Source organism: Pan troglodytes, chromosome 2, assembly GCF_028858775.2.
Source record: "Pan troglodytes isolate AG18354 chromosome 2, NHGRI_mPanTro3-v2.0_pri, whole genome shotgun sequence".
Taxonomy (NCBI): Eukaryota; Metazoa; Chordata; class Mammalia; order Primates; family Hominidae; genus Pan; species Pan troglodytes.
The window spans coordinates 50879942-50907087 of record NC_086015.1 but is presented as its reverse complement, the minus strand read 5'-3'; the positions used below and the strand labels follow the sequence as shown (position 1 = coordinate 50907087).

The 27146-nt window shown below is 57.4% G+C and overlaps 1 protein-coding gene across 8 annotated transcripts in view; it reads right to left on the bottom strand.

Moving 5' to 3' along the window:
• PTH1R (parathyroid hormone 1 receptor) overlaps nucleotides 1-26079 on the bottom strand; it is a 31514-nt gene extending 5435 nt beyond the window's left edge. Inside the window, exons 1-10 of one of the 8 annotated variants that reach the window (XM_063806761.1) lie at nucleotides 26024-26079; nucleotides 25413-25522; nucleotides 22940-23190; nucleotides 20511-20634; nucleotides 17220-17276; nucleotides 14712-14834; nucleotides 4330-4432; nucleotides 2500-2634; nucleotides 404-514; nucleotides 177-295 (exon numbers count right to left, since the gene is read on the bottom strand). In XM_063806761.1, coding sequence (XP_063662831.1) covers nucleotides 177-295; nucleotides 404-514; nucleotides 2500-2634; nucleotides 4330-4432; nucleotides 14712-14786 — 543 coding nt within the window. In that variant the 5' untranslated portion in view covers nucleotides 14787-14834; nucleotides 17220-17276; nucleotides 20511-20634; ... (1 more) ...; nucleotides 25413-25522; nucleotides 26024-26079. Of the gene's footprint in view, nucleotides 1-176; nucleotides 296-403; nucleotides 515-2499; nucleotides 2674-4329; nucleotides 4433-5288; nucleotides 5455-14711; nucleotides 14886-15873; nucleotides 15964-17219; nucleotides 17277-20510; nucleotides 20635-22939; nucleotides 23191-25412 lie in introns of those variants that run through there. The other 7 variants (XM_001152239.7, XM_016940912.4, XM_009445365.5 and 4 more) reach the window with 7 other exon arrangements.
• Between the last annotated feature and the right edge of the window lie 1067 nt (nucleotides 26080-27146).

Sequence of the window (27146 nt, the reverse complement as noted above, 5' to 3'; positions counted from 1 at the left end):
GCGGGGGGAGACACAGTCAGAGCCCTGGGACCCAGGGAGAGCATCAGGGTAAGAGCAAGAGGCCAGGGTAAGGTTGCTGGAGGAGTCAAGGTCAGGAGTCAGGGCTGGGTCAGGGGTCACCCGTGGGGTGGGAGTGAATTTATCCCGGTCAGGTTGGGGAGGAGAAAGGCTCGCACCCGTTCACGAGTCTCATTGGTGAGAAATTTGACACACTCGCTGTAGTTGGCCCACGTCCTGTTGTGCCCAGGCACCAGCTCCCAGCTGCCATTGCGGTCACAGCGTCGGTAGGCATGGCCTGCAGGTCCATGGGAGGTCAGGGCCGGCAGGGAGGTCTCGAGGCACTGAACCCCTAGCTCCAAGTCTCAGCCTCCTTGTAATCCCCACCCCTTCCAGCAGGCCTCACCTTTGTGATTGAAGTCATAAATGTAGTCCGGACAGGGCACAGCCACCACCTCACCTGGTGCCCCCAGCGGCCAGCACAGGATGTGGTCCCATTCCGGCAGACAGGGGCGCCCTGTGCCCAGAGACAGACAGGGTAGGGGATACCAAGGGAGAGTCAAGGCCATGATTAGTGACCCAGAAGGATGAATACATCTGTGGTTTGTTTTTTTTTGTTTTTGCTTTGTTTTTTTTTTTTGAGACGGAGTTTCGCTCTTGTTGCTCAGGCTGGAGGGCAATGGCGTGATCTCAGCTCACTGCAACCTCCGCCTCCCAGGTTCAAGCGATTCTCCTGCCTCAGCCTCCCGAGTAGCTGGGATTACAGGCATGCGCCACCATGCCTGGCTAATTTTGTATTTTTAGTAGAGATGGGGTTTCTCCATGTTGGTCAGGCTGGTCTCAAACTCCTGACCTCAGGTGATCTGCCTGCCTCGGCCTCCCAAAGTGCTGGGATTACAGGCATGAGCCACTGCACCCGGCCCATCAGTGGTTGTTGGTTCCTGCAGGGACAGGTGTGCCCCAAGCAGGAAAATTCAGGCTTTGGAGCACTCTGGAGAAAATGTATTTCTGTGGGCTGTACCCACCTCATAGAATTTACTATGGCCTCTGCGATACAGGTACTGGCACTGGCCCCATTTTCCAGATGGGCTGACAGAGGCCAAGAGAGGTAGGCAACTTGCTGAGGTCATACAACACAGGGCCCTGTCCTCTTCAAGTGCTCAGCCCCAGGCCAGGCCTCTCGCCTTTCTCTCTGCTCTTGGAACCACCTTCCAGGTGTCTCTGAAGAAGGGCAAGTACCCAGACTAACTCTCCCTCAGCTGGGAGGCTCCCTGTGTGCCCCTTCCCCTGGGATCATGAACAGGAGGCAGGAGGTCTGGTTTCTAGTGCCAGCTGGACTCCAAGGAGCTGCTGACCTCATGCAGGTGTCCCAAGTCTTTCTATTTCCATTTCCTCATTGGGAAGTTGGGATTAACCACATTGGCCCATGCTTCTACCACCACTCAATGCCTGCCCTGAGTACCTGCTGTGAGACTCCCACGGCCACTGCTGGGGGAGATCGATTCCCCAAATCTAAGTGCTAATGGTGGGATTCAAAGTAGGGTGACATCCCACTTTGGAGCCCCAGCCTCACTGCAGGGAGGCTAAGTGACCTTGGAGGGTCCCCAGCCTCTGGATCTTCCACATTCCACTCCCAGCTTGCAGCCCCCTTCTCTCCCTCTGTAGGGCTCCAACCACAGGACTCTCCAGCCACCCTGGAAGGCTGCCTTGATGGCTGGACCCGCCCTGGCTTGGTGAAAGGCTCTCTGTCCTGGGCGCCATATTCCCAGCCCCACCCAGCCAGGCCCACAATTCCCTCTGGTCCCCAGGGAGCCACAGGGTGACCACAGCCTCCCAGATGTGGCCCATCTGGAATCTGCTGCCCACCCGGCCGGCTGAAACCGGCCCTGTGGCCAAAGCCTGGGCTCTGTCTGCCTTTCCTCATCTGCTTCCCTCCCTTCTCTTCTCCCCTCCTTGTCCCACTGCCTCTGGCCCCACCCTCTGCCACTGCCCTCCTCTCCTTCTCTATTTCTGTGGCCCTATCCACTATGTGTCCCCATGTACCTCCTCTGACACACTGAGCCCAGACTTCAGTGTGTGCCTCCTGGTCCCCTCTATCTCTGTGACTGTCTCTCCCTGCCTCTGTTGATCTCTGTCTCCATGCCTCTCCCCGTCTTTCTCTGTCACTATCTGTCTGTCTTTGTGTATCTCTCCCTGCCTCTCTGTCCCCCAGGGTTCTCTGTCATCTCTCTTTCTCTCCATGGGTGGGACCGTAGCCCTGGGTCCACTCTTGGTGTGGTGCTGGAGAGTTCTCTGTTCATCTCTTTCTGAGGCCTGAGCCATCTAGCTCCCCTTCCTTCCCACTACACTCTGTCTTCTCCCAGCCCCTTGCCTGGGGATGTGGCTGCAGCCTTTTACTTTCTATAAGAGCCAAGAAGCATGAGCTCACATCAGAGAGACAGTGCAATGGGGGTGGGTGGATCCAAGCCCATGCCAGCTGGATGCATGGAAGCAGAGACGTACCTCGGTACCTGCTGCCAGTGGGTGCCTCCTTGTCCTCCTCAGACTCAGGGTAGAGCTTCCCAGATGCCTTATCTTTCCTGGGCTTCCCTGATGTGGACGCAGATGTCCATCCCTTGTCTGATTCCATTATGTTGGCTGGAGAAACCAGGGTGGTAATGATGGCTGTCAGCTGAGCTACAACAGGAGACCCAGGGTACTCTTTGGCCTCAGACTCCCCCTTTGTACAATGGGGGGGTTGTCTCCTGCCCTGCTGACACCTAGGCTGTTGGGAGATCTGAGACGATGGGTGAGGAGGTGTTTAACAAAGTGTAAAGTGCTTGCCAGGTGAAGTAATAAGAGGAGGTGGAGATTGTCCCCCAGGGTTGGAATGGGAGTGCAGGATCAGCTAGTGGGGTGAGCACTAAACTGGGCAAGACAGAGCAGAGGTGGTATCCTCCCACCCAGGAGTCAGGAGTGGGTGGGGGCCAAGGCCACGCAGCAGTGAAGGCCCCACCAGGGGGCGCACGGTGAAAGCAGACAGAGTGGGTGATGTCAATGGACAGGTTACATAGCTAGAATTAAGTCTGGCCTGAGTGCTGTGCAGGTAAAGAAGCTGGTGGTGAGAAGACAAGAGCAAGGTGGTACAGTCAAGAGTGGACAGAGAAGACCACCCCATCCCCTGCCCTGGATCCTCAAGTATGTGGTTCACAGCTTCCACAGTGGCCGTTGAGATGCCTAATCTGAGATGGAGCCTGGCCTCTCTTCTCATTGGAGAGATGCTGGACGTTTTTTTTTTTGAGACAAGGTCTCCCTCTATCGCCCAGCCTGGAGTGCAGTGACATGATCACAAATTACTGCAGCCTCAAATTCCTGTGCTCAAGTGATCCTCCCACCTTAGCCTCCCCTATAGCTGGGACTACAGATGTGCACCACCATACCTCGCTAATTTTTAATTTTTTTTTTTAGAGATGGGGTCTCACTATGTTGCCCAGGCTGGAGAGGTCTTTCTTCCTAGCCACAAAGTCTTCCTCATTTTCTGACTTGTATTCCTTCAGCCACCGCCCAAGCTAGGCCCCCCTGGTCCTCACATGTCGGGTCTGTGGCAATGATGGGAAGCTGAGTCCAAGCAGCCTGGACTGGGATGAGAATGACTGTGCTCATTTTCCTGCCTCCACCCTCGGGCCTCAGTGTGGGGATGTGGGTAGCAGGGTGGGGTATAGTAGGAAGCGAGAGGCTCCATGGTGGATGATGAGGGGCAAAGAGAGGCTCCTCCAGGCTTTCACAATTAAGAAGAGGGGCTGGGTTCAGGACCCAGAGTGAGTGGGCCCATCTGACCCCCCAGATCTCGATGTGACTGGGAGCCACTGTTGGGGCTGGCATCGGTGGGGCTGTGACTGCAGAGACCATGTGAGTCTCTGTGAGTGTGAGCAAAATCTGTGTGCCATAGAGTGTGTTTGTCATTGTGTGCTTGTGTTCTGGGCGATCACCAGCCTCAACCCCTGCAGAACCCTAAGGGCTTGTCAGGGGAGGAAGCGGCTCCTCTCCTTCAGTCAGTTGGGGTCTGAGCCTCTTCGGTTGATGAGATTAACCCGACAGCTATCAGTCTGAGTGCTGGTGGTGGGCAACACAGGGACCTGAGCTCGAGACTTAGGACAAGCCATGGATGCCCGAGCCTGCTGACTCCACTCTTGCACCACGCACCCCACTTCGGTTCTCACTTTGGCCTGGCCCCCTTTACCTAAGTCCGCCCCCACAGAGAGCCTTCACCTGGCTCTGTATCCTGGGTCCCGCCCTTGACTGGCCCCTCCCTCACCTGACCTCATCCCCAGACCCTCTTCCTTTGACCCCCACCTGGCCTCTGCAGGACCTCCTTGAGCCGTTTTTCGCACTGGGCCTGAGCACGGTGCAGCAGGAAGATCTGTTCCTCTTTAGTCATGACGTCATCTGCATCCACCTGCCAAGCCGAAGGTCAGACCACAGGCAGGACTTTCCGGCGCAGCAGCAGGTCCCAGAGACATCCCAATTTCCCAGAGGGACTACCCCCTTTCAAAAGGCCCTGACTCTAGAGGGAAGGTGGGATTTCCCCTGCATGTGGGGAATCTGCTCTATGGAGCTCACACCTTACAGATGGGAAGCTGTGGCTCTGAGGGGTAGGGCCTGCCTGATCGAAGGGAAAAAGCAGGGGCTCTCTCCTGCCTGCCCGCCAGTAACCCTGTAGGCTGCAGTCACTGATATTCTCTGTCCAGTCCTTTCCCCAGGGGTACATGGGACTGGAATGGAATGTCCCAGGATGGATCCACACAGGATCCTGGCTGCCTGCTGGGGACATGAGTCGGGGGCAGGGGGTGGATAAGGAGTGGTGAACTGTGGGGAGACAAACCCAGCCTGGAGTCCTTCAAGTCCTGGCACCCTGGGGGGCCTTGGGAGTCACCAATTTCCATCTTGGCCCAGCTCCCCAGTCAATGCTGTCCCCAGTGAACGGTGAGTGCCTCAATGCCTCCCCTCCTTACAATCTCAAGAGAGAGAAAGAGAGGATGGAGGAACTGTTGGCATGCGGCCTGGGTTGGGCTGGGCACTCTGGTGCTGGCTGGGGGTGGGAGTCCCTCTCATTCCACTGCTTATCTGGGAGCTCCCTCCATCCAGACTCGGAGTTCTGATGACACTCAGGCCCTCACTCCTGCTGTTCTCTGCCTGGAATGTCCTTTCCCTTCCCTCCAACCTGCACACCCTGGGCCCTGGCTGCCACCCACCGGGACTCACTGGCCTCATTATAAGAAAGGAAATGAAATATCATGCGGGTGGAGGCTCACCCTGAGCAGGTGGCTGCTGAGGGGTCTCAGCCTCTGTCCTCTGACTTGGGAGCAGCTTGGTGTGCCTAGCCCAGCCATTCCCGTGAATGTGACCCGCAGAGGTTAAGGCGGTCTCTGAAACCTCCCCAGGGCGGGGCTGTGAAGCCCTCAGCCCCATCCCTCTTAATTCAGGGTCGTGTTTCCTCAGACCCCTGGGCAGGGGTATGTCCCCTGAGACGACCCCCTCCATCCCTCCCCCAGAAGGCTACGTCTCCTCAGCTCCGGGGCAGAGCCGCATCCTTCAGACGCGCCAAGGCGGGGCCGGGGCCCTGCAGTCCGAGCGTGGCTGTGCAGGGCGGGAGGACCCAGAGGAGGCAGGGGAGGAAGAAGGCGGGTCGGGCATGGGGCGGGCACCGGCGGGAGGGGCGGGCAGGCCGGGTCAGAGAGCCTGGCTGCAGGGAGAAGTTAATTGACCGCGTCTCTTGGCGGCAGCAGCGAGGGCTTCCAGGGCCAAGGAGTCTCCAATTGGCTCGGCCGGCCTTGGGTTCTGCTGGTTCCACTTAGCGGAGCCGCGTGCGCGTCCCTGTGCGTGCGCGCGCGAGTGGCGGCGCATCCTCGAGTGGCCGGCGCGTGCACTTGTGTGTGCCCGTCCGTGCGCGTTCTCACATGGAGACTGTCCAGCGTGTCAGTGTGGGACGCGAGCCGGACGTGTTTGTGAGCATGCACGTGCACATGTATTTCTGGGCATAGGGCGGCGTGTGTGCGTCTATGAGTGAGGCGGCAGCTCCTTAGCCTTTGCGTCTGTGGGTGGCCCGTGCTTCTGGTGTCTCTGGGGGCTGAGGTGGACCCTGAGATCTCCGCTGGTACTATGGACCCCAGGAAGGGCTGGAGCAGATCCTCACGTGCTGGCGGCTGGCCTAAGCTCCTCTATCCTAGTCTCTTTGCTTCCCCAGCTATGGCTGAGCTGGCTGGGGCAGAGGTAGACACAGAATGATGGGATGGCTTAAGGGAGGACAAGTTGGACTTGCCAGGATCCAGGGGCCTCCAAGACTAACCTGAAGCTCTCCCTGTGCCTCTGACATGGGGGATCCATGCTGGTGAGGGGGCTGATCCCTGTCCAGCTCACTCCATTTACAGCACCCATTAACTACCATTTCCATCGTTGCTGCTAGTACCTCCATCAATAACCATCATTACTGTCACTAACACCAACACCAGCATCACCAGTCCCTCCCAGTACTACCACCACCACCACTGGCATCACCGTTACCACCATGAGCACTACTGTAACCATCAATATAACCACCATCACCACCATCTGCACCATCACAACTGGTACATCACCAGCACCAGCACCACTGCCACCACCTCCAGCATCACCAAGGCAACATTAGCACCATCAGCAATACTGCCACCTGCCCAACAACTACCATTTACACTGCCTTTGCCATCTTGTTGTCTTACCCCCTCCCCACTATCCTTCTTCTTCTGCCACCTCCACCCCTCTCAAGACAAACCCATTGTGCTGTATTTTCTCCAGCTGATGGAGAGCTCTGGAGTGACTGACGGAGGCTCCCACACATCCCTAGAGACTTGCTGACTCCCTGGGCCTCCCAACAGACAGACCAGCCTACTGATATGACTGGGGGTCACCCCTGATGGCCTAGACTGCAGGCAGGCAGTCATGGGTTGAAAACTGAGTGGCCATTTGGCAGCCTGACCACCGAAAGCTGACCAACACACCCCTCACTGGCTCAAGGAATTGGCTCAGCCTCTACCTCCAGCTGTTGGCTTCACCTTCTCCATGGCCAGGAGGAGGCACACCCCTTTTTCTGGAGTTGGGATGTTCAGGAGAGGGAAAGATATGTGCTTCCAGCACGCATGACTCCCACACTCCTTCATTCATCCATAGGGGTGGTGGCCCCACCTCTGGCCTCCCTGAACTTTAGGACCTATTTATCTGTTAGCACAGCCATTGCAACAAGAATAACTCATGTTAAAGTTAAGGAAGCACTTTCCCAAGAAGAGGAGGACAACCCCACACCAAGTGCGCTACCCCTCCAAACGTTAGCTCACAGCTCCATGCCTGGAATGCCCCCACTCCTGTTCACTCCTCCCTCCAGCTGTGCCCTCCTCTTCAAGGAGATTCTGCCACCAGCCCCACAATGTGAATCCCACCTCCACCCTTGACTAGCTTCGTGTCTGAGAAAGTTGCTTAACCCGTGTGCCTCAGTTTTCCTGTAAAATCAGGGTAATAATAGGGCTGTTGTTGGCCCGGCACGGTGGCTAACACCAGTAATCCCAGCACTTTGGGAGGCCAAACCAGGTGGATCACCTGAGGTCAGGAGTTCGAGACCAGCCTGACCAACATGGAGAAACCTTGTCTCTACTGAAAAATACAAAATTAGCTGGGTGTGGTGGTGCGCCTGTAATCCCAGCTACTCGGGAGGCCGAGGCAGCAGAATCGCTCAAACCTGGGAGCGGAGGTTCCAGTGAGCCAAGATCGCGCCATTGCACTCCAGCCTGGGCAACAAGAGCGAAACTCCATCTCAAAAAAAAAAAAAAAAAAAAAAAAAAAAAAAGCTGCTGTGAAGATTAAATGAAGTACTTCACAACAAGCCTGTGCAGGGGTGAAGCTCAGGAAAAGCTGGTTGCTATTGTTGATACTGTGAGCAGCAGCAGCAGCAGCAAGTCACATCCCCGCCATGTGCACCCCTGCTGCCTGGTGACATGGGTGCTCCCAGCCAGGCCAGGGACCCAAGGTGGCTGGGGGAGATTATCTGGGTAGATGGCTGAGTCCAGCAGGTGACAGTGAGGGGCAGATGGGAGATGGGGCCCCAGGGTGGACTGGGGGCAGGGACTACAGGAGGACCTGCTAGATAAGGTGTTCCTGGCAAGCTTTTGGGATGGAAGAGTATCCCAATGGCTCCTTGCATTTCTGGATCCACTCTGGACTTACATTAGGATTCAAGGTTACTGCCAGAGGCCCCAAGCTTGAGCTTAGGAGGAAAAAGGACCCCCTCCTCTGCCTCTGCCCTGACTGAGGAAGCCTTATCTCCTGGGGATGAAGGGGAAATGCTGACAGCTGTAACTCTTCTCAGCCTGGCATGCCCCATCTGCTACTCCCTTCTCCCCACCCCTCCAACCCTCTCTCCCTTGAGGAGTTCCTGTCTTCTTGGCTCAGCGCCAGGGTGCAGAGGACTCAGGCTTGCGTCCCCTTAGATCCAGCAGATCTGCAGATCTTGGGTCTCAGGGGTGACGATTGAGGGACTGGGGCTGGGCTGTGGCCAGGGGTCACTTAGTCCATACCCACCACTTACAGGCCACCCAGCCCTGCACCAGCTGTCCCATATCCCCCCAACACTCCTCCTATGGTCCTGATTAGGGCTGACTTGACTCCCCCAACCCAGCCATCATGGTGCTTGGCTTCAATACCCTCCACTGTAGCACATCCTCCCCATGGTCAGCAAGGAGCTTTAAAACCCATGCCTCCTGCAACTTCTACCACATCCCCATTTTACAGACAGGGACACTGAGGCCAAGAGTCACAGAAAGAGGAGGGCCAGGGATGGAGCTAAGATCTGCTTGACACTGAAGCAGCAGCCTTGGAAGAAGGGAAAGAGAGGAGGAAGTGCCCAGCCACACGGGTACCCTGGCACCAGCGACAGTATCATCTTTCCATAATCCTGGATTTTAGCTGCTACATTAAGCAAGTCTCCCTTTGCAGATCCCCTAAGGCAGCCTCCCCGAAGCCGATTTAGGAGCAGAGGTGGGTAGACATAGAGGTGCCGGTGATGCCGGTGATGGCGGCTTGTCCCCAGCTGTAACTGGGTAGAGGACAGTTGGGCTCTGGTGTTGGCAACCAGGCCATTGATGCCTCCAGCACAGCCAGAAGGAGAAAACCCTGGCTAACAGGAGACCCCTTCGTGACCTCCTGGCCTTCCTACAGCCCTCCTCCAGGTTCTACTACTGGGACCCATGCTGGCACCCCTGGATGTCTCCCGTGCCAGCTGGCTGGGACTGCTCCCCCACCCCTGCTGCCCTCTCTCTGTCCGGCTGGCCTGAGCAGGCTCCTCGTCCTGCCCCGCCACCACTGACAAGTGCTGACTTTTCCTCCCCTTCGCCAGGCCTTCCTGAACAGGCTGCCTGTGTTTGGGGCTGGGAGGGGCTGGGGGGGAAGAGGCACTGTGACGCCTCTCATCCTGGCCAGCCAGCGTGGCCGCCTTCGGGGCAGGCAGTGGGATGCAGCCTGGGATAGCGGAGTTGGCTGCTACGACCTGGTGGATCTTCATAAGCAGGCCCTACTTGGGCTGAGGAATCAAGGCCCAGAAGAACAGTATGGCCTAATCTAAGCCATCGCCTGCTCAGCAGAATGGGATCCCATTAGGTCTCACCTCGGGCATAAGACTGGCCCAAGAGTTGGGGCTTTTAAGGGCTTGAAGGTCTCTGATGTTTCTGCAAACCTGAGCAAAACTTTGCGCCCTTCTCCCAGTCACACCGTATTTTGCAGACAATTTCAGAGGTCTGCAAAACCCTCGCCCCACCTTTTCTTTTTCCTGAGGACTCTCCTTCTGAAATAGCTGCCTTCCTGATGTGGTGGCTGGACCAGGGAGTGTCCCCAGAAGGCCCACAACAGGAATCTGAGGGAGGCTACTTGACGCCTCATTAAAACATTCTGAAGAAAACCCCAGTTCCTGGGAGGGCTCGGCACCCCTCCTGCTGCTCTGTCCATAAGCCGTAAGCCGTTTCAAGAGCTGAGGTGAATGTGTTTAAGGGCAGGTGATATAAAAAGCTTCAACAAATCAATTCGAAAAAGACAAATAACCCATAGAATGATGGTTAATGGCCCCGAGCAAGCTCTCACTGTAAAGCCCAGAAGTCACTGGTAATCAGCAAATTAAAATGACAAGAGACACCATTTTCACCTATCCAAGCAAAGGTGAAACACAAAGAATCCTCTTAACATCCTATGAGACAGTGGGCGTGGGCAGAGAGGCCCTCCTGGTTGGTCTTGGTGTTGTATAAGTATAAAGCAGCACAAGCTTTTTAGAGGGCAATTTAGCCATGCTATTAAAATAAAAAATATGTATATTCTCAGGCCCAGCAATGACAAAATCTAGAAATATCCTACTAGGAAATAGTCACATGGGGACACTAGAGGGCATTTCAAGGAGCTTCCCTGCCACCATCTGGAATCACGCACATATAGACACACACACAAATTATGCAGAAACGATCTAAATGTACATTCCTATGGACTACTTAATGAGTCCCGGGTTTTGGAATACTATGCAGCATTTAAAAATATAGATTCATATTTACTGAAATGAAGATCTCTAAGACACACCTTTACGTCAAAATATGTATGTGGCAGAGCCCTATCTAGAAACCGATGCCATTTATTTAAAAACAACCAGACAAATAGAAAATGACAAAATTATCTACTTGATATGTACACAAAGAGGTACCATTTGGAAACACACAGAAAGAGGAAGGAGAACGCCCCTCTACCCAAACTGCTAAAAATGGTTTTCCCTAGAAGGGAACTGGGGCTTGGGAGTGATCAAGGAGGGCTTCTGTTTAATTTTTATTGATTGACTCTCTCTCTTTTTTTTTTTTTCAGAGACAGGGGCTCACTCTGTCACCCAGGCTGGAGTGAAGTGGCATGATCGTAGCTCATTGCAGCCTTGAACTTCTGGGCTCAAGCAATTCTCCCTCCTCAGCCTCTCAAGTATCTGGGATTACAGACTTGTTTGACTCTTTTATAAGAACATATTCATATATCAGTTGTGAAGTTAAAAATTAACAAAATAACAGAAGGATTTAATTTTTTTTTTTTCTTTTTTACAGAGCCTCTGTCGCCCAGGGTGGAGTGCAGCAGCGTGATCTCGGTTGACTGCAACCTCTGCCTCCTGGGTTCAAGCGATTCTCCTGCCTCAGCCTTCCAATAAGCTGGGATTACAGGCACGTACCACCACGCGTGGCTAATTTTTGTATTCTTAGTAGAGATGGGGGTTTCACCATGTTGGCCAGGCTGGTCTCGAACTCCTGGCCTCAGGTGATCTGCCCGGCCTCCCAAAGTGTTAGGATTACAGGTGTGAGCCACTGCACCCGGCCATGATTTAATTTTTAAAAAAGAAAAAAGAAAGAGAAACCCCAGAGTGAGACATGAGGATCTCCTGCCAGCAGCAGATCTCGTGCTGCTTTTGAGGAAGGAATTCAGTGCAAAGGTCTAAAGATCTGGGTTCAAATCCTGCTGTGCCACAGACTCACTGTGTGACTCTCAGGGCCCTTTAGCGTAGAAATCACTGGGTGAATGGATGAAATAAGAAAACAATCTGTGACAGTTTCTAGCTCAGAATCTGGGGACAGCCACTGTTCTGTACATGTTGGCTTCTTCCTGTCTTTAAAAGCAAGCAACCGGCCGGGCGTGGTGACTCACGCCTGTAATCCAGCACTTTGGGAGGCCGAGGCGGGCGGATCACGAGGTCAGGAGATCGAGACCATCCTGGCTAACACGGTGAAACTCCATCTCTACTAAAAATACAAAAAATTAGCTGGGCGTGGTGGCGGGCGCCTGTAATCCCAGCTACTGAGGAGGCTGAGGCAGGAGAATGGCGTGAACCTGGGAGGCGGAGCTTGCAGTGAGCCGAGATCGCACTACTGCACTCCAGCCTGGGTGACAGAGTGAGACTCTGTCTCAAGAAAAAAAGAAAGCAAGCAACATGGCCAAGCTGCCCCTGGAGCAGGCTGGAAAAGGTCCCACACACTCCCAGCCTGTGAGTCCACACCACAGTCTCTTGTGAGTCCTACCCAGTGGTCACATCTTCACACTCAAGGCCTGCCCCATGCTGAGCTCCAGCTTCTCTTGTTGCAGTTTCTCCTCCACATGTGTACATGCTGGGGGGGTCCTTAGGAGGACGCATCCTCAAGGACAAGAGTGCCCCTTTGCCTCCTACTCACAATCTGTGGGTCTATCACTTCCTCCAAACTCCACCCCGCCCCAGACTCCAGGCTCCCAGGTAACTGTTTCCTGTACAGCAGAAGATGGACCAGCTGAGTCTGGCCACAACCAGTGTCCTCCAGATGGAATGCTCTTTGGCCCCCCAAATGTGAGGTCACTGGACATGTGAGCCTGGTCTTGGGACCAGCTGGGCAGGTAGCATACAGGTTTGGTGACCGGCCATGAGATAAGGTTGGTGGGCTTGAGGGGCATAGGTGCAGATCTAAAGGGGGGCAGTAGCCCTTTGGGCTCAGGAGAGGGAGCTGGCAGGCTGCCAGCTTCTTGCTGGCCCCAGATGAGTCCAGGGGGCCCATAGGATATTGGATGGGTGAGTAGGCTGCCCCCGCCCTTCAGTCCCAATCTTCTGGCCCCGAAGCCAGGGAGTGTCCAGTGAACTCACATGCCCCAACAAGGTCCTGGGCAGACTGAGCACTGGCATCTGTCCTTCTACTCTCAGACATGGGCCAGGGCAAAGCCAGGAAGATTCTCTGCATATATCTCAGCTTCCCTGGAGAGCAGTGGGGCTCTGGGTACCCATACTTCACACACACATAGAGGCACAGGGCTTGGCATGAGATAAATAATGGTCATTGTGGTTGTGTGATTCGGGCCAGTTAAAAATGGGGACAATAACCTTCCTCTGAGGGTGGTTGGGAGGATTAGACTAGCTAATGTACGTGAATTGCTTAGAACAATGGCAAGTAGAAAGCCCTACAGAAGCATTTATGAAATACACATAAGAAAACAACAGGCCCGGGTGCACAGGCGCTCACAAAGGCACACACAAACACACACAACTGCGCCTCCAAGTCATGCACCACAGCTTCAGACACGTGAACTCACACAGGGACTCAGACACTCACAATCACACAGACCCAGATGAACACCATGCCCAGAGTCCCACAGAACCCTGCTCTGACACATAGACTTACTCTCAGGACACCCACACCCATCACCCTGTCTACCCCTCAGGCCGTCACACACCAAACTCCGGGGGTGGGGTTGGTGGTAGTTCTATCCCCTGGCATTCGTCAGTACTTGGAGTGTCTCTGCAGAGGGTGTTGAGCTCCTCTGAACCTCAGTTTCCCCATCCACAAGGCCTTGTATGGGGCTGTCTTTGGTGGGGAGCCTTTGCTGGGGCCAGAATTGTGAGGGTGTAGGCACAGGTAAGTGGGAAGTGCTGAGGACCTCAGAGGAAGGGAGAGCCTCTGATGATGGGATTCTCAGGCAGATGTTTCTTCCAGGCCCTCTCTTTTACAGATGGGGCAACTGAGGCACGGAGAAGGACAGCCCAGGCTTACACAGGCATCATGCAAAGGTGGAGGAATCCCAGGCTCATTGGAACTGCCTGGAGCTCTGCCCTGTGTAGGGAGCTGCTGCTGGTCAGGAGGAGGAGGCTGCCTGACTGCCCTGCTCTCTAGCAGGCAGATACCCCCACTGGGGAGCAGGGAGAAGAGGCTTTGAAGTTAGGCGCACAGGCAGACAGCCTCCCCAGGAACGGGCTCGTCCCAGGGGATGGGGTTGCTGTGGAATAGGACTGAGGGGCTGGGACAGCCCCCTTCCCAGAAAGTGGGCCCCAGACCCTGGCCCAGGAGGAGGAGGTGCTGCCCACTCTGTGTCTCCAGCTTTCTGCCTTTGCCTGTCTCCCTATTTTTCTTTGCTGTTCTTAGTCTGTCCACCCCTCCAGCTGGGGGGATCTCTCCTCCCCACCCGGCTTTGTCTCTGTCTCTCCTCTCCCTCTAGCCTTCCCTACCATTCTGCTTTTAGGTCACTCTCAGGGAGTGACAGTCTTTCCAGGGGTCTCCTCACTTCCCCACAGGATATGCTGTGCTTCTCCTACAGGGGTGCACTGTGAGGTCAGTCTCCTTCAGGGAACTCCATCCCTTCTCCATGCCACACCACACCCACCTCCTTGGGGAAACAGCTTCTACCCTGGGTGAAGCCAGACGTGTGCATGTGTGTGTGTGAGGGCTGGAGGGGGCCCCTAAATCCTACCCCCTGCCTGGATGATTCTGACCTCAGACCTACATTCCCTGTGTCCGGGACTGCAACAAAACTTGCAGAAAACAGAGGTCCCCAAAGCAAAGTCTGTGGGAGTACGCAGCAGGGCCAAAGCCCAGCCTTCTGTTGGGTCACACTGTCATCTTCCAGGGAGAAACAGCCATGGTGCTCACAGAAGCAGAGGATGGTGAAAACTCAACCACAAATTGCCAGATTTGGGACCCCAAACGAGGCTTCAGAAATAGGGAGGCTTCGGGCAGCTGGAACCCACAGTCCAGACATCCCAGAGACAGCAGGCACCCAGGATCCTGGATCAGAGGGGACTCTCACCCAAAGTTCGAACTACTGGGGGAACTCAAGACTGCGTGCCTTAGACCTATCCCGCGGACCCTAGGGTAAGCCCGCAGCCTGTCCCGGAGTGTTGGCAGCGGGGGACTCACCAGCGCGTACGCGGAGCTGAGCACGGGGCAGCAGAGCAGGAGCGCCAGGCCGGGTGCGATCCGGGCGGTCCCCATCGCCACCGCCTAGGGCCGCGTCCCTCGGGGCAGCCGCCGCCGCCGGCCCTGGTGGTGGTAGGGGGTGCAGAGCTGCGTCAGGCTGGCCGCCCCGCCCACGCCCCGGCCTAGGGGACCCCGGCGTCCCGGCGGCCCGAGGCCCCGGGGCCCGGCGCGGGGCCCATGCGCTGAGGGCGAGCGAGCGAGCGAGCGAGCGAGCAGCGCAAAGGAGGGAGGGAGGGAGGGACAGGAGGGAGGGAGGGAGAGCCGGAGGCCGGGCGGGCGGCGGGCGGGCGCCGAGCGCTGCGGAGCGGCCCGTCTGCCTCGGAGCGGAGAAATCACATCCATATGGCCGGGCCCCCCGCCCCCGGCCCGCCCCCCGCCCCCCTCCCGCGCCGCCTTTTCTTTCTTTCTTTCTTTCTTTTTTTTTCTTTTGGGGAAATGGGAGCTGTGGCTTCGCCCCACGCCCAGTGGGGGGAGGGGGCGGGGGAGGGGTCGGGGTCGCGGTCTGCGGGGGGCGCGCAGGACTGTTATTTTTAGCTCCGCGGCTTTCGGCGTAGGGAGTCAGGGCCGGGCAGGGGGCGCGTTCTGAGCCGCGCGGGGCGTGCAGTTAGGGGATGCGATCCCAACTTTGCAGCCACACTGAGCCCTTAGGTGTTCCGGCCGCCAGCCCCCGGCCGTTCGGCCTCCTGAGATCCCAGACCCTCGGCAGCCGCCTCCCGCACCCCTTCCCCATCCTTGGCCAGAGCCCCGCTTGCGCCTGTGCGGCTCGGGCGCGCAGCGGCCCCGACGCTCTGTCGGTCTGCCTGTCTGTCAGTCCGTCTCTAGCTCCCCCGGCCTTGGCCTCAGTTCTTCCAGCGGCCCCAAGCTCCGTTTCGGTCACTCCCTCGCTCCCTCCCTCCCCCTTTTCTCTCTACGAAAACATTTGCAAGTTTCCAAAAAAGCCACCGAGCCGAGCGGCGCGGGGCTGGCGACTCCCCCGGGTTCCGAGGAGGCGCCGCCGACTGACACCGAGACAGAGCAGCCTGGCTGCTCCGGCCAGGCCCAGAGTCGCTCCTTCCCGACTCCGGCCACTTCCCCTCGGCGCGGGTCCCCAGCCCCGACTTACTCCGAGCGCGCCGCCGCGGCCCCCGCCTTGCCATGGATGTCGGGGCCCCCCCGACAGCCTCCCTAAGCCAGCGCCCCGTCCGCGGCCCCGGGGGGACTTCATGGAGCTCTCGGGATACCCCCCGCTGGCCGGCCTGGCCTCCAGCGACCCCCGCCCGGCCGCCGCTCGGAGCCACCGCCCGCCGCGCGCATCCCTCGCCTCGGCGTCTGCCGCTCCCCTTCCCCCCGGCCGGGCGCCTCTTCCCTCCCCCGCGCCCTCCCGGGCCTCTCCCGCCCCCACCCCCTCCGCAGCCGGCGACGCGGGAGTGTGGAGAGGCCGAGAGGAGCCTTCCGCCCCCCGCCCCGGGACATTGCGCTAGAGGCCGAGGCCCGGGGTCTTACGGCGGCGGGATGTGAGTGCTGGGGAGACGGGGCGGGGGCAGCTGTAACATCGAGACCCGAGCAGGGAACCCGGGACGCCGCCGCCGCTTCATTCTCTTCTGGAAAGCACGGGCTTTTTAATTTTTTTTCCCTTGATCATCCGGCCCCCGCTGGCGAATAGAGACCCTGAGCCGAGAAGCGAGCCCTCTTTCATCATGGGCGAATCCCCTGAGGAGGCTGCCTGGTACCCCCGCGCGCCCCCGGCCGCGACGCTGTCAGTCCACTGGGCTCCCGTTCGGGCCGGGTCGGGGTCCCTGGGGAGGCCGCTCGGCTGCCAGCCCCGAGCCCGGCTTGGCTGCTGCCGCCCTCCCCCACGTCCAGCCCCACCCTCGCCTCGTCCCCTGCCCTCAGTCCCATCCCAGGCCTGTCGTTCCTCTCGGCCCTAGGCCAGCCCCGACCCCCGCCCAGGTCTGCAGCCACACATCCCGCTCCCTCCCTGCCCAGCGTCTCTTCGGGTCCGGGTCTCCGAGTCTCGACCCATTCAGCTGCTGGCCGGGCCTCTCCGGCTTGCCCAGCCCCAACCCCGGAGGCTCGAGGCTGCCAGACCTGGGGCTCAATCCAGACACCCACTCTCAGGCTTCACCTCCCTCCCCCGTTCCCACCCCCACTCCCAAAAGCTATCGGCCGGCTCGGACCGGGCCGCCTGGGACCCTCGACTTAGGGGAAGGCAAGGAGGAGTCCGCGGGGGTTGGGGCTGAACGGGGCGGGATTTCTGTGTTTGGCTGGGGAGGGCATGCTGGAGCTCTAAGAGGAGGGGCCCTTCGACCCCAAACCTACCACCTCCCGGTACCAAGTGGGGAAACTGAGGCAGAGGGAGGGGCTGGGGATGCCTGGAGCGGAGGGCTTTAAGGATCGCGGAGGAAGCGAATGCATGAGGCCCTGGGAAATGAGTCTGGGCTAAGCAACAGCCTGTGCTTGCCCGCTTACCAGTTGTGTGTCCTGGACACTACCACTCTTCGGCTGTCTGGACCTCAGTTTCCTCATCTGCAAAATGGAGAGGTTGGCCAGCTGATTCAAGGGCAATGTTAACTTTACTGTTTAGTTTCCACGAGGGTGGGCATCCTGGCCCATGGGCTCCAGGGGCTCTCAAGACTCAGCCTGTGGATATTGAGCTCCTCAGAGCCTGCAAACCTGCCCTCCAACCCTCAGTGCAAATCTGTCAAGCCCAAGTCCTAAGGCCTAGGATCCAGCTGCAGCCACCCTTCTGCTGGCTCAAGCCCATCCAGCTTCCAGACTGCACTCCCAGGTGCATTCCCCATGTATTTCTTCTTCTGCTGCTACTTTCTTCTTCTTTCTTCTTCTTCTTTCTTCTCCTTCTCCTTCTTCTTCTTCTTCAAGACAAAGTCTCACTTTGTCACCCAGGCTGGAGTCCAGTGGCATGATCTCTGCTCACTGCAACCTCCGCTTCCCAGGCTCAAGTGATTCTCCCAAGTAGCTGGGACTACAGGTGTGTACCACCAACCTGGCTAATTTTTGCTTTTCTTGGTAGAGACTGGGTTTCACCATGTTGACCAGGCTGGTCATGAACCCCTGACCTCAAGTGATCCACCTGCCTCAGCCTCCCAAAGTGCTGGGATTACAGGTATGAACCACCAGCCTTGGCCCTCCCCATGCATTTCTATGGCTGCCTCCCTTCTCTGTGCCCACTGCCCTCATTTCTTTTTCTGGTGTTCAAGGGCTGTGCTATTTGAGACAGTTTCCTCCAAAAATGACTCTCCCTAACAGGAACTGTCTGCTAGACTCCTGGTCTTCTTCACACATCCACTCTCCTGCCTTTGTCCTTGCTGCTTCCTCTGCCAGGATCATACTCCTCTGCCTGGTGTAAAGGACACTCCCCTCCCTCCTTGTGTGCCCACATCCTCCGTTACTGGGGAGGGAGGTTGTGATTTCAGGGCTGCCTCCTATGGTATGTAGCCTCCTTGGGACGGAGGCCCAGGTGCCAGAATGGGCACCTAAAGAACACTTGTGGTTCTTCAGTGTTATATTTTAATGGTCTCAGCTTTATTATGCCTCTGTTTCTTTTCTTTTTTGAGACAGGGCTGTTGGCCAGGCTGGAGTGCAGTGGTGCGATCTCGGCTGACTGCAACCTCCACCTCCCAGGTTCAAGCAATTCTCTGGCCTCAGCCTCCTGAGTAGCTGGCATTATATTTGTGCACCACCATGCCTGGCTAATTTTTGCATTTGTAGTGGAGATGGGGTTTCTCTATGTTGGCCAGGCTGGTTTCAAACTCCTGGCCTCAAGTGATCCTGCCTCGGCCTCCCAAAGTGTTGAGATTACAAGCGTGAGCCACCACACGCAGCATTTTTTTTTTCCCCCAGACAGGGTCTTGCTGTGTCGCCCAGGCTGGAGTGCAGTGGCACGGTCATGGCTCACAGCAGCCTTGACCTCCTGGGCTCAAGCAATCCTCTCACCTCAGCCTCTCATGTAGCTGGCACCACAGGCATGAGCTACCACACCTGGGTAATTAAAAAATTTTTTTTTGTAGAGACGAGGTCTCACTTTGTTGCCTAGACTGGTCTCCAACTCTTGGGCTCAAGCAGTCCTCCTGCCTCGGCCTCCCAAAGAGCTGGGATTACAGGCATGAACCACCGCACCCGGCCTATGCCTCTGTTTCTAAGTGTCTCTAAGTTTTATGGTTCTGTGACCACTGATCTTCCACCCTGCTTTCCCCCTTGGTGATGAGAAAAGAACATTAATGGAGGGATTGGAAGGACTGAGAGATAAAACTAGAGGCTGAGGGGAGGAGTTCTTTTCAGATCTGACACCAGGGAAAACTTGAGATTTGGAAACATACTACTTGTACTTGGGAGGATGAGGGTGGGCTGTGGAGAGGGCTGCAGAGAGGAATCTGATGGGTGCTGGGTCCCTTAAGGGCATTCCTCCTGCCATAACTCATGTGCCTCACCCCAGAGTCCCCTGCTGGACATTCCACAGCTGTGGGTGGGGCCACAGATCATCTCTCTCACCCTCAGGCCTCTGGTTAAAGTGCTACCATGAGGGTGGGGGTGTCACACATTAACTGGTAGCACCCAAGCACCTGGCAGAGTCAGCTTGCCCTTTTTGACAAGCACGCCCCAGGGGCTCAGAATCAGTTTCTGGTTAGTGTCAGGTCAGTGTTAGTTTCAATGGGGTTTGAAAAGGCCTGGCTGGGGGTGGGGAGTAGGAGTGAGTCCCTGTCTCTAATCCCCAGGCTGGGGCCTAGGAGGAGGAGCCAGGGTGGTCACTGGATCTCAGAACTGCAGTAGGGGCCAGACTCTGGCCCCACCCCTGCTGGTGTGGCAGCCCCAGGCTGACAGGCCTCTGCTGCAGCCATCCCACTGTGAGTAGGGCTCTGGCCAAGGTACACAGACCCTGGGGCCAGGGTGGGCATCAGACACCAACAAGCAAGGCAAGAGGCTCAGCTCTCTGAGCAATGCAGCCTGGCCTTCCTCCCTCAGAAAACCCCTTGGCCAGACCAGGGGTTCTCTGGGACTAATGGCTCACATCTATTTCTGAGTCCTTATATTTCCCCAGTGCTTCATCCCAACACTAGCCCCAAAGTCAGGCTGCATCCAAGCTTAGCCCTGATCCCAGACTGAGCTCTATCTCCATGATGAGCCCCAACCTCAGGCTGAGTTCTTATCCCAGTCTGATTTCTAGCCCCTGGCTGAACTCTGACCCCAGGTTGTGCCTCCACCCAGCCCTCAACCCCAGACCTCTCTCGGCTTCTAGGCCCCTCTGGAAACTTTTTGAGGCAAGAGCCCAGTAGGGGAGGGGATGGCCAGGCCATAAGTGAAGCGAGGTGCCACTTTTACAGCCATTTCGGCTGCTCATAAACACCCCCTGACACCCGGCTGAGTCGCTGGAGGCTCCCATGGCAGCTGGCTGGGCAGCCCCCTTCCCTTGCAGCAGAAGCATGGCTGCCTGGCTTTCTTGCCTCTCAGGAAGGTGAAGGGAGGGGCGATGGGGGCACCTGGGGCCAGCAGGCTCTGTCCCAACCAGGGAGCACTCCTAAGGCTCCCAAGGAGCTAGAGGTATGGGCTTTCTGTCCCTGCTGGCCTCATGGTTACAAGCCCCCTGCTGTCATAACACCAGGTCCACAGATGTGTCTCCATGCGGGCATGTCTTGTCTGCCCCATAGCACGGCCCAGGTATTTAGACACTCACCCCCGGGGAAACCACAGACTTGGGCCTCCCAGCTGTGCTCAGGACCCTAGGCTCCCCTGGCCCCCACTCACCTGCAGCCCACGGGCCTTCCAAGTCGGGCCTAAAGCTGCAGAGCAGACTCAAGTTGGCCACGGGGAGGCCATGGATAGTCCCTGAGCAGCTTCTGTGGCTCAGGCCTAAGCAAGGATAGTGCTGCTGGGGACAAGAAAAGACCTGAGTCAGAGCTTCCACTTGAAAAGAAAATTAATTATTTTTTACCAAGCCCTACACTGGCCCAGGACTTTGTCCCAGGCTCCTAGTCAGGAGTAGGAGGCAACAGAGGCAGATCCAAGTGTGCCGGTGTTCAGATGCCCAGGGCTGGGCCCTCCCCTCAGCACCCATGGGTCTGCCTGCCAGGTAACTGGGCCCACTCAGGCTGCCAGACATGTGTGTGTGCCTCAATAGTCCTCTCCTTGCCCTGCCATGCCTCTCTCTTAGTCTCTGTGTCCCTGTCTGACCCTCTGGTCCTTTCCACATCTCAGGAATATCAGGCTGCCACGAGGTATGAACACAGCCCCTACTAGTGACTTCACTCAAGTTTAAGGCACCCAGAGAAATCAGAGGGGGGCTGGAGGTGGTTCTTGCCTGTGTCACAGGCAGGAAAACTGAGGCCCAAGAAAGCCTGATCTGCCAGCACTGGGTACCCAGTGGCTCCTAGACGGAAGAGATGGAGGGGGCCGTCATTCCACTCCAGCCCGTGTCCTGACCCCTACAGCCCCACAGCCACCTCATATCTGACTCCTTGCCCACTGGAATGTGGGCTCCTGGTGAGGAGTCAGCCAGGAAGCCCTCTCTATCTGCCTCCCAGGCCCTTCCAGGCCCAGGGTCTGCTTAAGCTGTCACAGGTCTCAAAGGCAGGGGGGCTGTGGACAGGATGACTTCTCTCTGTGTGTCTGTAGAACGAGCTGTGTTCAGAACCAGGGCTGGTTGCTCAGGATGAAGATGTGGGCAGACAGGGAGGCAGAGACCCTGCAAGATCCCAGAAACCTCACCCCCAGGCCCTGGGACCCGGCTGGAGGCTGCCCTTCTGCCTGAGCCCAGTCTGAGCTGGTTTGTGTCTGGAAGTCCTAGGCTCAGCCTGATGAGGTATAATGATTCACGTGGCAGCTGCCACTCAGCACATTCCAGCTGTAGCCCCCAGTGCCCTGCATGTGAGGCAGCTGGCCCCAACCACCCCCAGCCATTGGGCACGTTCCTAGGGCCCCCCTCCCTGAGTCTTCCAGGCTCCTGGGGAGGGTACCACTCATTAGAGTTTCCAAAGTACTTTTTGTTTCACAAGTTAGTCAGGGAGGCAGGCTCGGTGATACCTGGCCTCCAGGTGGAGGAAACGGGACCAAAGAGCAGAATGGACTGGCCAGGGGACATAGCGAAACTATGACAAACAGCACTTATGGGACTCCTGCCCCAGCTACTCTGAAGTGCACTGCTCCAAGGGGTATCCCGGGACACGTAGGCTATTCTGTGACCAGGCCAGCGGAGGTCAGTGGGCAGTTGTGCCCAAAGGAGGGAGAGTTCCCCTGTGCTCTGTCAAGCCTCCCTGTTGCCCTGGCTCTTGACTGCCAGAGCCTCTACCTCCCCTGAGTCCACATGCACTGCCCTACCCTGCCCACAGGCCCCATCCTCACTGGCCAGGGAAGCAGGAGGCTGGGGCCTTTTCTGCTTTGACCTGTGGATCCCTGAGCCAGACGCCTTCCTGCTCATGGCCTCAGTTTCCTGATCTGTTGTTAACAGTTGGGCAGTTTCAGGCTCAAAGGGGATCTGTAAAGTGCCCAGGCACTTGGGTCTTGGATGCAAGCAGACCTGGGAGTCTGAAAACCTGAAGGCCTTTCTCCCCTCGAGCCTTGGGCCTGCCAGTTTGCGTTCCTCCTGTGGGCCCCCGCCCAGGGCTCTGGGGGGCAAGTCTGGCCCTCAGCTCCGGGGACAGGAAGTTGTATTTTGGTCCTGGGTTCTGGGGAAGAGGTAGGGGGAGAATGGCAGCTCAGACCCAGCCATGTTTACTCGGGCCCGGCCCCCTCCGAGCTCAACAGGCTCCCATTCATTGGGAGCCCCATAAACCCTTTGGGGCTCCCTGAGGTTCAGAACGCCTGGATGCCAAGGCTGGCTGCCGCCCCCAGACCTGCTGGGAGCTGTGGGCAGCAGGTGGGGCATGAGTGAGGCATAAGTGGGATGGTGGGTGGGAGCCTGAGACACGCCTGAGTTTCCAGGTATTTGCAGTGTCGTAACAGTTCTTGCCCCATGCACATTGTGGAGCAGTTGGGAAATCCAGGGAGGTGGTGGAGGTTGAAGGGTTCCTTCCATGGCCATGGGGCCATCAAAACTGATTTCTCTTAGATCAGGCCCCAGAAGGGTGTCTCCTCAGACTAGGCTCCTGAGGGCATGTCCTCAAATTGCATGACCCTCAAGGCAAGGCTGAGACTGCTGTGTCCAAAGCGGAGCTGATGTCCTTGCTGAGGCCGCATACCTGGCCTTGGGTTGTTGACAGTCCACTCCCTGGCAGCGTGGGCATGGGCTTGCATCCCACTGGAGTAGGGCAAGTCTCTGGTCTGTTCCTCATCTGTTCAGCAGGAGGGGTCTTCACTGGAAGGGGAAGCACTGGGATTGGATGCTGAGGGATGGGGCCCTCAGGTCTGCATCCCTCAGTGTTGTCTGTTGTCACCTTTGTGCCCATCTCTGTGCTTTCTTTGGGTGAGTTAGAGTACCATCCCGTGGTCCCTGGAAATGGAAGGGAGGCAGCAACAGTGTTCAATGGGAAGAACTGTGGCTTGGGGGTCCAAACCTTGTCCAGCTTTCCCATGACCTGGAAACAATTCTGTCCCCACTCAGGTCTTCAGTTCTCCCTGCCACAGACGGGTTAGAGTGGACTCTCTCCAAACCCACCCCTAGCCCTGCTGTTCCCAAGGGCAGCTCTGAGGGAGATCCCTGGTGGCATGGTGGCGGGGAGTGGGGTAGGAGAAAGGCCTCCCCACCAGATCCCCTTTCATCAGTGTCCCCACATGCCCGGGCAACCTGGCCAGCCACTGGGGACACTGGTTGGGGGTCCAAAGCGGGTCCTGTTTCCCAGACGCCTTCTGGGTGGAGTGTGATTTCCCGCTCCAGTGGTTGTAAAATCCCCAGAAGCCTAGTGCGTCCCTAGTGTGTGTGTGGGGGGGTCTGTGCCTCGGAATACCCCCTCCCAGGCGTGTTTGACACGTGTTTCCGCCTCTCCCGGCATGGGCTCCCGCTGCTGCTATTTATAACCTTTAAGAGCTCCTGCCGACTGCAAAGTTTTCTTAAACTCAAAATATCACCGAGGTCCCGGGCACGCGTTCCAGAGGCCGGCTGGGCCCTGCGGTTTGAAGGGAGGAGGGGGCCAGGAAGGAGGAGGTGGTGGGGAGGGGGTTAGCTCAGACACTGGGTCCTTGCCGGGGGCTGTGGCCGGGAGCCCTCGAGTGGAGAACCCCTAGTCCTGACCCTCCTGCCCTGTTAGGCCTGGAGGAACCCTCTATGTGGGTGGTCCTTTGTCGTGCCTTGCCAAATCTCTGGGCCTCAGTTTCCTCTCACTCTAAATGCCTCAGGGGACACTGGCTGGGGCAAGGCAATGAGCTGGCGGACACTGGGAATGTCTCTAGGGCTGGAATCAGGGTTGTGTCTGCCCGGCCATCCTGCAGGCTGCACCGAGCCTGGCCCAGAGGCACCGTGGACATTGGCTGAACTGGCTGGAGAGGGGAAGCACTCAGGGAAGTTTATAAAACCGTGTATGGGAAAGCGACATCCAGAGAAGGGCAATGGCATGCCAGAGGTCACCCCACTCATCCAGAGCAAGTCTCCAGGCCTTCCGACACCCGTGCCCTCTGAGGTGAGCCTCTTTGGAAGAGGCTGAAGGGCTCTCACTGGGCACAGGTGGGTCGCCAGTGTGGAGGAGGTTCTGGGCTTAACAGGAGGTGGCTAGGCATAACTCAGATGCCTCCCTGAAGCTGGAGGGGACACTGGCAGCCGGTCTGGCCCAGTGAGGTCAGGCCTCTGCCCAAAGTCACACACCCAGCTCCTGCCTGCCCTGACCTCTGCTCTATCTCTGGGGCCTCTCTGCCTCCCGGACTAGTCATGATCTTTTTGGGGAGGTCAGTGGTCTAGGCTTCCCCCAGTCCCACTGCACTCCTTTCCTGAGCTGGTGTGGGGGCTGTGGAGGCAAGGGACTGGAGCACTGAACTCAGGGCCATCCAGTACATCCTGTCCTCACAGCAGCACCCTCTCTCAGCACAGCTGGCTCTGGAAGCCACTCTTGGCCCAACGAGCAGAGCTGGGTTCAAGATGGAAGGGTGACCACCCCCGCCCTTAAACTCGGCGGCCCCACATCAATTTTCCCAATCAAGCATAACCACACAGGGCTCCTTGGGGGTGGAGGGGGGCAAGGAAGTGATGACCTCGCAAACAGAGGAGGAGGAAGAAGAGGAGGAGGAGGAACAATGTGTTCTGCAAGCTCAGCCCTGCCTTCCGTGGCCCCTGCCTGCACCTTACTGTGTGTTGGGCTCAGCTGGGAGATGCAGAGACTCTAGAGTTTGGGGGAGCCAACTCCCTGCCTGGCCCCACTGCCCTGTGTTCCCATTCCCTGAACCCTCCATGAGCTTTTGGCCTCTGCCCCTGCACTTCTTGCCATCTGACTTGTCCTTCCCTTCTCTGCCTGGGTGGCTCTTGTATGCCCTCCAAAGGCCCCCTCCTCTCTGAAGCCTTCCTGGATCTGCACCCTTCAACTCCCAGCAGAGTGAGACCTCAGACCTCCTGGTTTGACTAGAAAATTTAGCACGGCATGATATGCTGCTGCCTCTGTCCCAATAGACGGTGAGCTCTGGAGGACAGGGGCTAGGTTATCTCTGTGGCTCTGCTGAGAAGCCTCCATCTCTGGGGGAGGGCACACCTATTGGCCAGAGCTGTGGATTCCAAACACCCTGCTCCCTTACCTCTTCGTCTCTCAGTTGCCATGGGTAGGCTCAGTTTCCTCATGAGCAGGCCCCAGGATCAGAGACAGATCCCTTCATTGTTGGAACGCTCATTGTCGGAACGTTTTCCTCTAGGAAACGTTATGAGATGGAATCTGCCTGACGGCATCTTCTCAGAAAGCCAGGGAGCAGCCCCAGGGGTTGAGCTGGAGCCTAACCCTGAGACAGCAGCTGAATCTGGCACTGGCAGAGAGGACCCACCCTCGACCCCCATCCCAGACCAGCCTGGCTGTCCCTGCAGCTGCTGCTGTGAGACCATGGGAGTGGGGAGACTGGCATGTCCTCTCTCTGGACCCCAAGGTCAGGCGAGGAGGGGCCTGAGAGGTGGTGACGGCTTCTGGCAGCCGCAATCAATGATGGTTTCTCCTTGTTTTCCTGCCCCTGGGAGGTGTATCTCCAATGATTCTAGGTGGGGCAGGGGCCACGAGCATGCTGGTTGGGGGTGGGCTGAGGGGGGGGGGTCTCGGGGCCCTACAGCATCCCCTGCTAAATCCCCCACAGAGGCTGTCCTGCTTATGCTCTCAGACCAGGACTCCCGAAGGCAGGGCCTCCCTTTGGATGGATGGGCTCACTGTTAGGCAGGGCTCCCTCGGGGCGCAGGAACTCCCCAGCCCCTCCCAGCTCATCTGCAGCCTTGGATGAGCCCCTCTGTTTATGCAGAATTCCAGCCAATTGTTCCCCTGTTGTCTTGGCTTCAAGCTCCAGCCCTCTCCCCCTCACTGAGACCTGGCCAGGGGCACAGGCTGAGGCAGTGGGGAAGGAGGACACTCAGGTCCAGGGATGCCCCACCCTGGCTGCACTGGGAGGACCGTGCACCTGCTGAGCCCACCTTTAGGGAACTCTCGCCCCACTGTACAGGTGTGAACACTGAGGTCTCCAGAGGGGAAGAGGTTCCAGGAGTCAGTGAAGGGGCCAGCACCAGAACTGAGTTCTCTGTCCCCAGCCAACCCAACCCCAATCCCAGGACCTGTACCCTCATCAACTTTGGATGGGAGGATGATGCTCCAGTGTCTCCTAACAGTCCACTGTCCTCCCAGAACAGTTTCTCATCCAACCCAGCTCCAGACCTTTGGGGCACAGAGGTATTTACCTCAGCCCTGGCTCTAAAACCGCATGAGGCTCCCTGGAGCAGAGGGCTCCAAGGCCAGATGCTGCAGAGAGCTGGGCTCCTGGCCTCACCCTTACCCGTCAGCTCTAGGCTCTGCATTTGGGGGTTCCTGTGCTGGTCTGAGGGGGTTATTACACATTCCTGGGTACCCGTGAGTCTCTGAACCTGCTGTGGTCTCCCCACAGCCCTCAAGGCTGACCTGATGGGAGCTTGCCTGTCTCCCAACCATCTCTCCTTCCCTTTTGTCTTCCCTCTGCTTGCACTGGGGTCCAAGATCTGGGAAAGGAATGGGTCGGGAGCCTTCCAGAGAGTCCTTTCCCACGAGAGCCAAGCTCTGACCCCGTCCTTATCTGGCCCGGATGTGCCAAGAACAACACAGATGCTGAAGCTCGAAAGCCCCAAACCAGGACGCTGACCTCCCCGCTCAGCTACTCTGCTTGGGCCTCTGTTTCCCCTTCTGTGAACAGGGTGGGGTGGGGTGAGAGGAGGCAGTGGAAAGGTCCCAAATGTCCAGACACACACGTTCACACACAAACAGATGCGGACACTACCGTGCCAGGCAGGCCTGGTAGGGTTCCTTGATTTCT